The 16234-nt window shown below is 46.3% G+C and overlaps 1 protein-coding gene across 13 annotated transcripts in view; it reads right to left on the reverse strand.

Moving 5' to 3' along the window:
• Positions 1 to 16234, reverse strand: part of ENAH (ENAH actin regulator) — a 136208-nt gene that overhangs the window by 40653 nt on the left and 79321 nt on the right. The window contains exon 1 of one of the 13 annotated variants that reach the window (XM_036068925.2): positions 303 to 584. The exons of the other annotated variants lie outside the window; for them this stretch is intronic. Within the exon in view, the coding sequence (XP_035924818.1) occupies positions 303 to 369 (67 nt within the window). The 5' untranslated portion in view covers positions 370 to 584. Of the gene's footprint in view, positions 1 to 302; positions 585 to 16234 lie in introns of those variants that run through there. 13 annotated transcript variants of the gene reach the window in all.

Here is a 16234-nt window from a genome sequence, read left to right on the forward strand (position 1 = left end):
CCAACAACCCCGTCTATTATTATTATTAAAGCCGCATTACATTCACTATAATGACAGGAGAGAGACCACAGGCATATAACATGTCTACCAAGTCAATCACACCATTTCAAAGGAGATAAACAATTTAGGAAATTTTCAAGTTATATTTTAAGTTTAAACTTTAAAAGACTCTGTCTTACCGATGTCTGTAAATGACTACTTCTGTAAAGCCTTTATTAACAAACATGCCTGGTCTTCAGGTTTTACCCTTCCTTTAATTCATGTTTAAAGGGAAAAAGAGTAAGGAAAATATAAAAACTTACAAGAAAGCCCCGAGAAATGATCTCGTCTCGGACAGCAAAGCACCTGCCACGCTGTGCTGCCAATCATTTTGGCACAGTCATCTGACCACCGTCAGAATGCAGGGAGACCATTCGGCCTGCATGAGACCCCACACTGTCCACCAAAAACTCCCACTCTTCTCACAGTTTACACCTACAAAGCACCATTCTTGCCCTCGGTATCTTCAGGCACCTTCTTTCTACACACTTCTACTCCTCGCCACCACATAAAATACTGATCTCCATTCTACTGCAGTCGGCACTGAGGCACGTGGCCGGGCGGACGGCGGCGCTTCCTGCCGACTGACTGCTGATGCCACTGTCTCTGGGCTCAGCCGGGGAGGAGGGGGAGTGTGGGATGCAGCAGTCACTGCTCGGACTGGGCGGACGCAGTAACAGGACACCTGCAGCATCCTCACTGTCAGGGCGAGGGCCAGTGCTCCCTACAGCTCCCCCCACCCCACCCCGAGAGACCACTTCTCTCCAAGTCAGCCACAGGACTAATCAGGCTCGGCACTGAGAGAAGCATGGGCCCTGCAGGAAAGCACGCGCCAAGGGGGTTAAGATGCACACAAAACACAAAATTTAGCATCTGCACTGGACTTTTGTTTTGGAGAAGAAAAATGACCTCATCTATCAGCCACCCTGCCATCATGTAGTCTGCAAAGCAGCGATCCCTCAGGCTCTGCCTGCCACGCTGTCTCTCCCCACAGGTGTTTGGTCCAAGCAGCGAGAAGGCAGCAGCCTGGGCGAACCGGCCGCAGCAACCATGATGGGCTGTTGGCATCTGATCAGCATGACGGATGCTGCCGCCAGATAATCACAACAGCAAAACCCCAGGTGCAGTCCCGAGGCAAGTGCTAACGGGGATACTACCCATCTAGGCATTTTTTTCTGAGGATTCAATGAGATAATGTTTGCTTAAAGCTGGTTTTACTTCAATTTACTCTGTAGAAAGCCAGTCTGCTGAGTGGGCACATACATCGTCAGCTTCTAAACGAACAGTGTTCGTGCTTTTGACCATCAATGAGGCCCCCAGGTATTACCCTCGTGATCGCAAAGTTCTACGACACACGTTCTGAAAGGGGATAAAAGCAAATGTGTGTCTGTTCTCAGGCGGCTAGAAGACAATGGAGGAAGACACCGCAGCAGTGTGGCTGCCTGCTGTGAAAAAACAAAACAAACAAAAGCAGGTACCACGGGAATCACGGGAATGCAAACGGTGCAGCCGCTGCAGAGACACTGTGGAGGCTCCTCAAAAATTAAAAACAGAGCTACCCCATGACCCAGCAATCTCACTTCTGGGCATACATCCAAAGGAAATGAAAACAAGAACACCCGCACCCCTATGCTCGTTGCAGCCTTAGTCACTCACAGTAGTCAAGATACGGCAACAACCTAATGTCCATCAGCAGATAACGGGTCAAGAAGATGCAGAGCGTGCGTGTGTGTGTGCACGTGAGAGAGATTCCATTCTGGAATCTTACGGAATACACACAATGGAATATCACTCAGCCAGAAGAAAGAAGGAAATCCTGTCACTTGCACGAACATGGATGGACCGTGCAGGCATCACACTAAGCGGAATGAGCCAGACAGAGAAAGACAAGACTGCATGGCATCACTTGTATGTGGACTTTAAAAAAAAAAAAAAAAATCCAAACTCATAGAAACAGTAGAGAAGTGGCTGCCAGGGCCTGTGTGTGTGTTGGGGGGGGGGGGGCGGTAAATAGACAGAGGCTGGTAAAAACGTACAAACTTTGAGCTGTAAGATGCGTGAGGACCAAGGATCTAACAGACACATGGTGACTGTAGTTGATAGCACTGTACTGTGTAACTGAACTGTGCTAACTCACCCAAATGACACACACACACACACATGAGGTTCAGGTGGTAGATGTGCTAACTAACTAGATGGGAGGGACTCTTTCACAGTATATACACTTTAAATATCTTACAGTTTTGTTCTTCAATTATACCTCAGTAAAACTGAACAAAAGAGATACAGACATACAGACCTAGGTCTCATTCTGCAGGGCTCTGCACCAGCACACATGAGAATTACAACAAAGAGCAAACTGTGTGCAGAGTGGTGGCATTTTTAAAGTGGCATTTTAATATTTTCAAAAAATTTTTCACATTTCGCTTTAAAATATGTACAGTTTTTAATGAAATATTTATATACCTCAGGAAGTAGAGCATCATGCATCTCTAGCCACACATGAAAAAAACGCCAACACAGAAACTTCTGTCGTGTCGCTGTGCCTAGTCTTAGCCAAACTGTACATGCGATGGGGCTCCCCTGCCCCCTTCATTTGTTTAATCCTCCCCAACTTACGGCCTCAGATACGCTTTATTCTCTTCTCAGCAAATGGAAGATGGCTGCTAACAGCTGACAAACTGCGGAGAATTCAGCAGAAGCTTGAACAGCGACAGTCGCGACATGCCCCCAGCCCACACCTGCTCCGTACACTGTTTACCTTCAGCTGCAGAATCAAGGACTCTATCCACAGCTACAGAAACTGTCAAGAGTCGACCATAATGTACCAATCCTGCCACATCCTGACACTCGGGAAGGCGAGAGTGACCTGCGTCCCACGTCCACTTCTCTGCAGAGCAGAGCCAGCCCCCCGACCACCCTAGAGGCCCCCCCTGCGGCCAAGGGCACTGGGACGCACATGCGCAGGCAGGCGCGGCTACTTCAACAAACAGGATCAGCCTATTGCTGGAGCGCTGGCTGGGCCTCTAACCAGCACTGTGATCTCCTCAGTGGCACAAACCAGAAGTCCAGGGCCCTCGTCACCCCTTCCTTTTTATTACGACTAGTGAACCTACTGCCAAGCCCCTCCTGTCACCTCGAAATCCCTCTCTCCAAACGGCCTCCACCCCAGAGAGTGGTTTTCATAGAGGGATGCACTTATCCCAGGATGCTAAACGTACATTGGCATGGGAGAGAAATCAGCATGCGCTTATCCCAGGATGCTAAACGTACATTGGCATGGGAAAGAAATCAGCAGCACTTCTATTTCTGTTCATTCTTCTCTCATCCTTTTCTTTTAACGTTCCATAATGTATGCAGTATGTCAACACCAAAGTACACACACACATACAGAGTAGGTGGTAAGCGCAGACGCTCCAAGACCACCAGCCCTGTCACAACAGCACCACCTCCCGAAGCTGCCCATTCTCATCTTGGCACCACCCCCTTCCCCTCAATAGCCAGTGACACCTTAACGACTGAACCAGATCAAATCGCCTCCCTTTGTAAAATGTCTTCAATTGCTTCCCACTGCTCTCCAGACGAACCTCAAACTCCAGCGCCTTCTCCCCATGGCATGACCACTCCCTCTCTCATCCAGTCCACGTTCTGTCTCCCTAGGCTCCAGGCACCTGCTCTTTCCACCTTTCCAACGTGCTCGGTCGAGGCTCCTCCGTCTGCACGGCCACCTTACCCTGCCCATGCCTTCTGCCCACAGTGGTCCTCTGCTGGTCAGCGGGAAGATTTCCTTCTGCACTAACGCGAACTTGCCGGTAGTCAACACTCAACTCGAGTTCCTCAGCCCCGAACAACGAAGACAATCATTCCCCCCTTCACTGGGAGTTCTTTTTCCTACTTCAGGTTTTAGCATATATGTTTCCTCCTGTTAGCCACTTCAAAAAATTTGACAGGATGTAATAAGCATAAATAAAAATTAGGTAGTTATCAAATTATCTAAGAAATTTGAAGAATCTGTCTGAAGACTTAGGAGAGAGGTTTCAGTACAATATTATAATTAGGCACAGTGGTCCAAACTTCTATGTGGGCGAGAGACAGACAAAATGGGCCCATGACAGCTTACAGCACTGGAGACTAGCGGGGGGAGAATGACCAAGGCACCCAGCTCCACGGGGAAGGCTCACGGGAGATGCTATCAGTGACTCGAGGACGCCTCCGATTGTTTCTCAGGAAACACACCACCTCACTCCCTTACCCACAGGGAAAGAGCAGAAACGCTTGTAACCTAAAAAAGTGATTACACTCTCACCGTACAGCACAGAGACTTTCAAAGACCGTGTCTCTTCGCTCCTACTTTTACAAGACAAAAAGAATTAAGAGAACCAAAAAAAGTATAAAGTTTCTAAGCTAATGCTCTTGGATGTGGAGAAAAATGAAGGCAGGGCAACTGTGGGCAGGAAAACTGAGCGTGGAGACAAAAGAAGACAACCGTCAGACATCTTGCGAATCGGTCAAGTGCTTCGCTCCGTGTGCATTCAGCTCAGCATAATACTTCTGCTGCAATTCACCAAGGTTTAACAGGTTGAGTTTTTTTTAAACTGAAGAATCTGCGGAAGGCTTTCTGCTTTGCTTTTAAGCTCTCTACTTTAAAAAATGCTACGATTCAGTCATTACTTTGACCGTACACCACAGTCCGACAACTTTAAAATAAGAAAGCCAACTGTTGAAACGTGAAAGTCCCACTGGCACAACTTAGCACGCCTAGACATGTGACACATGCTTTTTATTATGCTTGACTTCTCAAACTGCCACGGGTGACCCATGCTACAAGACAGCTGAAGCGCGAACACATCACGCTGAATAACAGCTGGTCATCTGATTCCACGTATAGGGAACGTCCAGAATAGGCGAATCTAGAGAGTAGCTCAGTGTCGCCAGGAGCAGGGAGGGGTGGTGACGGCGGCTTCAGGCTGGGGGGCTTCTTTCTGGTGTGATTAAACGGTCTCAGGCTGCCTGCAGGGACGGCTGCTCAGCCCAGCAAAAACACCAACCGCTGCATTGTACGCTTCACGCGGGTAAACTGTGTGCGAGCTCAAGGAAGCTGTGAAGGAAAAATATAATCCCATGCTGGGTTTGTGTTCTTCATCTCGAAGCCGTTTTTAACACAAACTTGAAAAATATTTCAATACCTATCACCTTTCCCTTACGGAAAATATAAAAGGTGATTATCTCTGGGTGGTAGGATTTTGGGTATTTTTTTACTTTCTTCTTTATGCTTTTCTGTACTACTTAAATTCTTACAATAAGAACATAACTTTTTAATCAGAAAAAAACCCACTTATTTTCCCCTGAAAAACAAAATGCTCTGCTAGAAATTACAGCTCCATTAGCAAAGAGCTCTGGCCGGCTGAGGACCCTTGTGGCTCTGGCCTTGGATCGCAGAAACGGATACAAACGATGAAGGAAGTGACCCGAGTAATAACAGCAGGGTGACCCCGAGGGTCTGGAAGGGCAGCAGAGCCAGGATGCCCATTCCAAACTCCAGAGCTGGTGTGGGAAGGCCCGTGGCAGTCCCCCCGCCAGCAGGAATCAACACCAAAGGCGTTCCTTAGGCAGGGACTCTGAATACCCGTGCACTCGGGATGGGTCATCCCAGGGACGCCAGGATGGCGGTCTCCCTGTCCGCGGGGCCCAGCGCCCAGCTCTCATCTTCTCTGCACAGGAACGCCAGATACTCCAGCACGTAGACCAAGAAGCAACTTCTACCGAAAACCACACCAGGCAACTAATACTTATGATGAAGGTGTCGTTTATTTTTGAAACTCAAAAAGATGTAAAGTTTTATTAAAAGGATAATTTGGTTAAATACATAAAACACAAAATAAGCTGGGCTTGTTCACGTGATGCGGGGTTTACCGCCTGGGGTGCTGGTGGGGGGGTGGGGTGCACCTGTCAGCAAGGATGGATGCTCTGCCGACACCAGGAGCTTTAGTCTCTGAAATTTAATTACATCCACAACAGTATGTACTTTTATATCCCTACTCTTTATTTTTTTTATTTTAAAGATTTTATTTATTTACTTAAGATAGAGTGAGCAAAGCAAGGGGGTGGGGGGAGAAACAGAGGCAGAGGGAGAAGCAGAGAGCAGGGAGCCCGACATGGGACTCAATCCCAGGACCCTGGGATCATGACCTGAGCCGAAGACAGACGCTTAACCAACTGAGCCACCCAGGTGCCCCCAAAATTAAGGAAACTTTAAATTAGGAGTGTCACAGGTTCCCACTCTTAATACTCAATAAAGTACTTCTTTTTCAGGAAAACTGTACACTAAATACTTATCTTTTAAATTATATTTTTAGTATTTTAGTTTAATTGTTAGGTTTCAATTATTCTACTTTCTTCATTAGACATTTTTCATGTTAAATCTGAATCTTTTAACTACTCACCCTCTAAAAATAAGATGTAAAAGCAGCAGCAACTCACTGTTATTTAAAAACAAAATGGGGGGCTGGGGGTCTTCAGTATCAGCAAAAGCCCAGAAGGAAACATCATGAAACGCCAGGACCACCCGCTGGAGCCTAAGGTCTTTTGGATGCACTGTGTGATTGCGGAGTTATTACTCTGTACTGTCTACTCAGAGTTAGCGGTCTGCCTCGCCTGGCTTGCAGATGCTCAAAGGTAACGTCTGTGCCATGTTCATCATCCTAGTGCGAGCAACCAGCACGACCAGCTTGGCACAAAGTAACTGATACATTTGTTTAACTAAGTGGTTTTTTACAGAATTCACGCTCATTAAACAGAACTTGTTGAAGGTGTGGTAGCAGTAGTCTAAGTACCTTTACATGTATCAATCCATCTAAATGATGCAAATGGGTAGGATGGATAAGAGAATGAATCAATCTGTACATAATTAAAAAGGAGAGATATATAAGACCAGAAATATTTAAACAAAAGTCAGGGAAATAAACCTGTTTTTAAATAAGAAAAACAACCTTTATGTGGATGGAGAAGTGGGAGTTCCTGTAAAGCCTAATTCAGTATAATGTAAAGAAAAACCCAGAAAACCTGTATGTGAAGTTTTTAATGGACTGTACCTTCCAGGAAAGAATGAATTCTTTAAAAGGCAAGGAAGCTGCCTCGGCCATAGCCACTTCCCAGAGCGAAGAAATTCAGGTGAAGGCAAGTTCTTTGCCCAGTCCTGACAACCAAGAGCCATCAGAAGGCAGGGCACAGGAAGGAGCAACCTTAAAGGTGGGCAGGACTTGAGAAGCCAGGGGCGTGTGGAGAAAGGTAATCTGGCCGTGCATCCTCCTAACAAGCTTACCCTGAACTTGTTCGTAAGCAAGTCCACACTCGACTCGCGGCTGCTATCACATCACTATTCATAGGAAGATCAAGTTTTAATAACACTTGCTCAAAATCATACTTCACTAAGTAGAGGGGAAGTTTTGGCAGAGAAATAAAAGCTGCACTAACAGACAAGGTGAAACCTCACAGTCCTGAACACCTAGGGCTTGTGCGGAATGCGATACTCGAAAATAAAACTGTGCCATCTAAACGGAAGCAGATGTGTTTATTTAAAAGTGAAGAGATGTCATTCAAGCTGATTTCCCCAAAGAATAGTACGTATCCCTTTGGAGCAGTATAACAGTTAGGGCTTCCTAAGAACAGAATTCTCGACACTCCAACATCCATTCATGGAAATGATACTATCAAGTACTATTCCTGCATTAAATATACTTGAGAGCCGTTTGTAGATCCCATCTTAGTCCAAATTAGCAGGCTGTGGGTTACATTTAAAAAAACATATCTAAGTGTCTTTTGGCCTTCAGCAGACAGAGATGCTTTGAATAATTTGATCTGTTTGTGCCAACAGAATCTGCTAGTAAAGATTAGCAGTGTCTAACTGTCACTAACTTTGGTTCTGCCTAATTTATTTATTCAATCCAGAAATTAACAGTTTAACACTGTTCTGAGAAAACATTAAGTCCCTCAGCGGTGAAAGAAGAAACAGAAAGCTGAAAACCTGGACGCAGGGGGGTGTGTTTACTTAATGCAGAGCCAAGAGGGGCCAGCTCCCGAGAAACAGGGGCCACATTAAGGAGTCTACTTTGTTCTAAAAACAAGGGAAAGCTAGCACAAGGCTATCTGGTGCCCACGAATCTACCCTGCCCCCATCAACGTAAGGTCCATCCCAAGCAGTACTTGCAAACAGAACAGAGACCCACTTCCTGGGAGTTCATGTCACCGCATCCAGTCGATATCTTCAAATTGGGAATGTACGATTCTAAGGCTTAAATATACAAAGACTAAGGGACTCTAAATCTGAATAAGAAAAGGTAATTATTTGTGTTTAGTATAGCATTACCACAGTAAAGATCAGGACGGTATTTGCAAAGGAGACTCCTTACTATAAATGCATTTCTTCCTACATGAACGACACTGTCATAACCAAATACCCCCGAGAGTTTCCACAAAGCAGAAGCCATTTGTTTTCTGGTGTGAATTTTCCCAGAAATTGCAAAAGCCCACAGAAGCAGCAGGTCTACCTTACAAGAACTACTTTCGGTATCTTCCCACGAGCAGCTCGCTGTGTTCATTCTACCTCACAACTGCCACTCTGTCTCGCTCGAGGGACGCACACTGCCAGGCAGACATTTCTGACCTCGTCTGTCTTCTCTACGCAATTCACAGCCCCTTTAGGTCCATAGTTTTGAATTACTCATTTTTGTTTCTCTCAGAACACGTAACCTAGAACCTTACTAAGAGTACAAATAATTCAGTTCCCTGTGGCTTTTCTTCTTTTAGATTATGAGACCACCTACCTCTTAGGAATTTTTTATGGATTAGGGAAACAATATTCTTCAGATATACAATACTGATTTCAGTGATACCACTGTTTAATACCATCTTCAAAAGACTGATTAGAATATTTCTGTCTTGCCTAGAACATAAAAACAGAAACACCCAATGTTCATTCAGAGGCAGCAATGTACACGTGCTCTTTGCTGACTACAAACACAGACAAGTCCACAATACACCATCCCATTTACAGACTGATAAAAGCACGTTCAGCTGTAAGAATGGCGGGGCAGGCTTGGCTGCCACGGTTGTGCTGTGACTGGTCTCACCGGAGAAGTAGTAGTTCCTGAGATTCAGTTCTCATCAATGAAGAACAAGACAGATTCTGTTCTATTAGAGCTTCTCCCTACTCCCTACATCCTTATTTAAAGATGGAAAGTCCTACGAAACAGGTATCAGAATTTCTGACATCCAGCAAATGCTTCTCCAATTTATGGGCAACAAATAGGATTAAAATTCAGGAATACAAGTAAAGTAAGTGTATATAATTACTATTCTCTTGCGGTAAAACACACAGATAATCAAGGATGACATCCTCGGATCACTGCAGCACCACTCATTAAATTTTAAGCTATCTGTAAAGAAAGCTGAGAAATGTTCCCAGCTAGACGTGCGTCAGACAATACCTGACAAGATGTCCCACTGCCAGAGAAGCAGAGAAACAAGAATGAGAGGCAGAGAGAATAGAGTGCCAACAAACTTCAGGCTACGGGCACCTTCTATAAGACTGACATGTGCAGATTAAACAGCAAAGTCCTGTCTCTGTCAGCCATTCGGTCACATCCATCTTGGAGCGGGACCAGATGGAAGTCCGCACCATAAGACTAAAGCCACACCCGTGAACAACGTGGTGTCAGACTTGAGCCACAGACGTGCTGAAGAGCTTTCCCCAAACAGCTAGTGGTCCAGAACTTACAAGTCTAGTAGCAGATATTTTAAAGCTCATTTATTGTGAATCATACTTTCCAGATTCACCGATTGGAACATCACCGGGAAAATCACACATGTACCAATGAGAAACCGAAGGACCTGAACTTCTAAGAGGCAGTGCTCACACAGCAACAGTGGTTACTGGTGCTGGAGAGAAGATGGTTTCAAAGCTCCTCATGGGGCAATTTTTATACGTGCAGCGTGAAACAGACCTCCACTCTCCCTGTCGTTGACAGGTGGTGCCGGTCAGGACAGGAGTGCCCACTTCCCCGACACACCCAGCCTCCAGGAAGTCATCCTGTTGGGAAGGAGAGAAGACACAGAGCAGACAGAGGGAAGAATGACGATAGAAGAACGGCTCCCGGGTACAGGCAAAGCTAGGCTTATCTTAGAGACACAGGGTCCTAAAGAGATAGAAAATATGGAATCCTCAATTCTCATCCACTAGACAATCTTATCCAGTAGACAAGAGCTCTTTGCTAGGCTGCCTGGAAAGGACTAAAGCCATTGGAAATTCTCTTCTCAGTCAACAGTCTCCCGATAAGGGAGGGCAGTCACCCTCAAAGGTTCTGGTCACGCACCCCTCATACTCTTAAACATCATTAAAGACCCTGAACAGCTCTTGTTTAGGTGAGGTATAGCTACTGTTATTTGCTGTAATAAATAAATAATATTCTTCCAGTTCTAATTTCTAGTAATTCATTTTAAAAATAATAATTAAAAATTATTATAGTAATTATTTCCCAAAACAAAAATTATTTCCCAAATAAAAACTATTAGGATAACATGGCTTTATATTTTTATAAATTTCTTTAATGTTTGGCTTAGTAGAATACAGCTGGATTATTTTATTTGCTTTTGCATTCAGTATGTTATGGCACCTTGTTTTGGCTGAAGTATAAGAAGGAAAAAGGAGTGCCTTACAGACTCCCTGAAAGGGCCTAGGAGAGGGTCCTCAAGGGTCCCTGGAGCACACTTTTAAAATCCTGAGTTAGGGTTTTCAACTCAAAATTTCTGATGCTGCAGGTGGCTTGGCCCAAAGAAAATGAGAATATGGAGAACAACTGGGTGGAGGCCATACCCGAGAGATGGCAGCAATCTCTCCGATGACTTGGGGACAACGAGAGCGTCTGCAGACGAGTGGTAGCTACAAGGTAAACGTTCATTCAAACTGTCCTCCAAGCGACCAAGAACTAGCTACAGAGTAATTCCAAATACGACTCAGTGCAAATGCTGGAGGATAAGGCTATACCGAACAAACGAGAAGGATGTGATACCGTAGTGTTCACTGTCTGCACTAATCCACAGTCACTTTCTAGTCCCAGAACTTCAAGGTAGCTCTTGCAGGTGAATGCGAGACCAGAAAGCAGAGGCACAGAGGGAGGCCGAGGGAACAGGACCTGCGAGAGGCAGCCTTCCAAGGGAATCTGGCTCTGGTACCTTCACTGAAAGTAAGGATGCCTATGTTCCATCCTGGGGAGAGCAGAGATCTATCACCCAAACCACTTTCCAGAAGCGCTCAGTTCCCCCATGGAAGCCCAGCTGAGAAAGGCAGAGACACAGGCAGGAAACGGAGGCTTGGATGTATGATGGGCAGGGCATAGGGACTAGAAGCCTGACTCAGCAGCGGAATCCCTTCACAGCTGGAAACCCTCTTATTACTTTAATGAACCCTCCTGGACTAGACGTTCAGAGTGGGCCTGTCCAAAGAACCTTTTTTCACAAGGAATTAGATATGGAACTGGTCATGTGTTCAATTCAGGTATTGGGACTATTTAAACTTTTCTTATTGGCATCTTGGCACAATCACAAAATCACACAAAGATCAAAAAAATCCCTACAATGTCAACAACAGTCAGTCAGAACTGCTGATAGGCTTTAAGTATCTTTACAAAGAGCTGGTAACTTTTAGTCCTAAGCAAAGAGATTTAGTATTTGAGTTAGTGGTTGTGACATCATCTATCACTACAGCGTATGGCAGCCACTGTTCTTTTGGCTTTCCAAACCCAGGGAGGTCACCTCACAACGACTGCGGCTGTCCTGTTGCAGTCTCGCGGCCAACAAACTGAACATCACTGCTCCAGCGAGAACGGGGTCGTGTCCCACAGAAGAGGACACGTGCATGTGCTAACTCCGGCAGGAAGTTACCAAACTGGGGCGCGCCTGGGCGGCTCAGTCAGCTGAGCCAATTCGGCTCAGGGCGTGATCTCAGGATTGTGGGATTGAGCCCCGTGTTGGGCTGTGCTCAGCGGGGAGTCTGCTGGAGATTCTCTCCCTCTCCCCTTCTCTCTAATAAATCAATCTTTAAACTGGGGCTGAACAGATTTGCTCTCTGATTTCATTTTAAAGTCTGTAGAAAAAATTAATAGTTTCTTTGCCTGTACTGTGAGCTACTGAAGACAAAATTTTGTCTACATACCTTCCCTTCTGAAACCTGGGCTCAGGTTCACAGTACAAATCAACTTTATGCTGAACTATGCTTTCATGTTTCCCCTCTTTCTTGCAAACATAACTGTCGTACCACGTCACCCACAGACGCCCTGCTCTCCCACGGACCTCTGCCACGGTCGTGTCAAACGGGCAGCCAGAATTCTTAATGAAAGCAGTTACCTAGAACGATACTGGTTTCCCGTGCCAACTCACCTCTCACTGCGATCTCTCCTGTTTCACTTTCCCCTCTACTCTCGTGACTTCCGTCTCCACGAGGCAATCTCATGCTTGTCCCCCTCGCCTCCGGCAGCTCCCTCTTCACACCACCGCCACTTTCTCAAGTGCAGCATTGTTCCCCTTACTCCCTTAACTCTGTGTCACCCATGGCTCTCAAAGGCCCTTCTTGATCAGATCTAGCTTCTGACTTTCTCCCCAGAGGACAAAACAGGCCCCTGCTTGGCAAACACGGCTCATTCCTTCCCCTTCTGCTCTCCCACGCCATCTCCGGGCTCCCTGTGCCTACACTTCATCCCCCTTCCAAAATCAGCTCAAAGAGCCACCTCATCAACACTTGCCCAGTTGCTCCAATGAAAAGAAACCTCACTCCCCTTCAGATAGGATTTTATCTATGCCTCAGCGATGACCTCCTTTTGGGGATGATGGGTGTCGTCTTATCTCCCCTCCAAGAGAAGAATCCTTGAGGAGGAGATCTAATTTCCCCTTCCATTTAGATGCACCCCTATGATAGATGAATTAACTAACTTCCTACGAGGAAAAAAAAGTAACAAGACAGGTCTTCACCAGGGAGTAAAGACAAGGAAGAGGCTAGAGAAAATCTAAGTCTCTCTGCCACTTTTTCTTTCTTGAAGCAAGTTAATCCACACAGCTGAATTTTCCAGGTATTTATAAATATCAGGATTCAAAAATAACATCTTATAGTTTAATAATACTAATGTCTCAATTCCCATAATGATAACATATTCTCAAAAGGAAACAGCTTTAGAGAAGGCACCCCGCCACCAGAGGAAGAGACAGTCTCTGACTCCAATTATAAGTGCTTTCCACTAAATCACAATAAGACCTTGAAATTTTACCAAAATACATAAAACAAAAAGTAAATGAAAGTTCTTTTCTTTCCTATTTTCTCACCCTAAATGACTTTCCTCAAACTCTTTTTTTTTTTTTTTTTAAAGATTTTATTTATTTGACAGAGAGAGAGACACAGCGAGAGAGGGAACACAAGCAAGGGGAATGGGAGAGGGAGAAGCAGGCTTCCCGCAGAGCAGGGAGCCCGATGCGGGGCTCGATCCCAGGACCCTGGGATCATGACCTGAGCCGAAGGCAGACGCTTAACGCCTGAGCCACCCAGGTGCCCCTCCTCAAACTCTTTTTAAATGTGCTTTGAAGGCAAGAGAAATGAAGCTACAATGAGGACTCCTTACAACTTGCAGCCCACTGATAAATCCCTGAGACATACAGCGTGTAACACCCCTACAACTCCCTCAAGGATTTTTTTTAATGTTTTATCAATGAAGATTTGCTCTAGCCAGTGTCACTTCACTCTGATAACCATAAACGCCTAGGATATGCTAAAATTCCTCTTTCAACATGTGGCCCACTGACACACATCTGAAGGGTCTCATGACTAACGCTTTGCTAAAACAATAGGGACTAACCTTACCTTGACAATAGCTAGCCCTGTGAGGTCTTGGAGACCTTGCTCTCAGCATACACAAATTCCTTAGAGACTTACTTCATCCCTAACCCCCATCAGTTACCCCTCACAATCCCAGCACAGCTCTGTCTGCCCACAGGTCCTGTCCCCGTGCTATAATAAAAGCACCTTTTTGTACATACATACATACATAAAAATGTGCTTTGAAGATGTTGATTTGAAAAGCAGAGAAATGGCCTCAGGGCCAGAATCCCCAACTCCAGCTGTGCCTCCCCCTCCAGGTGTATGACTCAAGGGAAGTCCCATCTGTCCTGCTGATCTTTGTAACTGGACACTGGGGACACAGCTCCTGCAGATCAACCTCACGTTCCTGTGAAGACTGTGAATTTACAAGTGGGGGAAGGTGCGGAAGAGGTAAGTATAAAAGCAGTACGTGACCGTACCCACAAAAAGACTGTCCCACCCACCTGACCCCCAAACCTGTTACTCACTGCATCCTGATGAGCAGCTAACATTTCGTCTGTCTCAAAAAGTTATTTCAGTAAGATAAGTTGATTGAGGAAAACTCAGTGAAAAATACTGTCCAAGATGACCTCTGGGATTCTTCTGAGGTCCAATTTCGTATGATTTTATGAGAGAATTAAGAAAGTGCTCCAAGGGACGCCTGGGTGGCTCAGTTGGTTAAGTGTCTACCTTTGGCTCAGGTCATGATCTCAGGATCCCAGGATCAAGTCCCACATCGGGCTCCCTGCTCAGCGGGAAGTCTGCTTCTCCCTCTGCCTGCCTGCCTGCCCCACCCTCTCTCTCTCACAAATAAATAATCTTAAAAAAATAAAAAATAGGGTGCCTGGGTGGCTCAGTCGTTAAGTGTCTGCCTTCGGCTCAGGTCATGATCCCAGGATCCTGAGATCAAGCCCCGCATCGGGCTCCGTGCTCCGTGGGAAGCCTGCTCCTCCCTCTCCCACTCCCCCGTTTGTGCTCCCTCTCTTGCTGTCTCTCTGTCAAATAAATAAATAAAATCTTTAAAAATAAAATAAAATAAAATAAAAAATAAAAAATAAATAAAGTGCTCCAGATGCAGTGTGTCCAGAATCAGATCCGTAACCCAGGGCCCAGAACCGCACCCTCTCCTCTCCTGCTCTGGCTAACGCCATCTTGGCCGGTAGCCTGGACGATGACCAGTGGCTGGAGGGACACATCCGTAATCACCTTACGGCACCCCTGCCTCCTTCCGGGCCTGCTCATCCCATGTCACCGACACAGATCTTAAACGCGATCTCATGCAGTGGTCTAACCCAGGGCAGGTCCCGTGACCTTCTATAAGCTGCACTCTCATCTCCAAGGGAAGGACGACACCCGCAACCCTGCAGGGTTATTATAAAGATCGTCAGTAATACGCGTGCCCAGTAAGGGCCTGGCATTCAGCAGGTACCTAATAAACAGATCATTGTTCCTGCCTATGGAGCAGGATACAACAGCAGGAAGGAAAGGTGTCACCTCCTCCTCTCTCTGCTCCTCTCCTGGCCGTGAGGGTTTCATTTTGGGGCGCCACTTTTCTCACCCACAGCATCACAACAGCACCCTAACCAGGCCAGGCCTGGGGTGCACACTCACCGGCCCATCACCTCCGTCCGACGGCACACACCTGCTCACAGAAACACGCACCCGGCCCCCCTCACAGGCGGCGTCTCCCCAGCCCAGCGCCGGGCCACGCAGAGCCCTCAGCAGGACACCGGGCCCTTCCCCGCCTTCCCCACCTTCTCTCTCAGATTTCCCTCCTCTGTAAATTCCCACACCCAGGCCACAACACCACCTCTCAGCCTGTCTAGAATGTTCTCCTACCACGGCTGAGGCCTATGCTTTCTTCAAATCGTACCTCTGACATCATCTGCCGTTCGAATGTCCCCTGGACCCCGGAGTTTCCGTTGGTTCTCCCCAGGCCTTTGTGCAGACCTCACTCACAGCCTCTCACACACTGTACCCTAGCGTGCTGATCTTGTTTCCAGCAGCTCCTGCCCCACTGAAAGCCCACAGGGCAAGGCGCAGGCCTGCGCCGGCTGCCATTATTCCCTGGGCCTGACACAGGGCCTACGCTCCAAACATAGCTGATGGCGTCTGTGAGAGGACCTCAGTATTGGTCCCATGAAATGTGCCATCTGCAGGGCTGAGAAATCAATGTCACTGTTGACTGAAGGTATTTCTAGAAACTTTCTGAGATTTCTAAAATCCAATTAATTCCAAAACATATCTCCAAGAGATTAAAAAATGCAGAGATAAAATTCATATAAATGCTCATACTGA

The sequence above is a fragment of the Halichoerus grypus genome, chromosome 7 (genome assembly GCF_964656455.1).
Source record: "Halichoerus grypus chromosome 7, mHalGry1.hap1.1, whole genome shotgun sequence".
Classification (NCBI taxonomy): Eukaryota; Metazoa; Chordata; class Mammalia; order Carnivora; family Phocidae; genus Halichoerus; species Halichoerus grypus.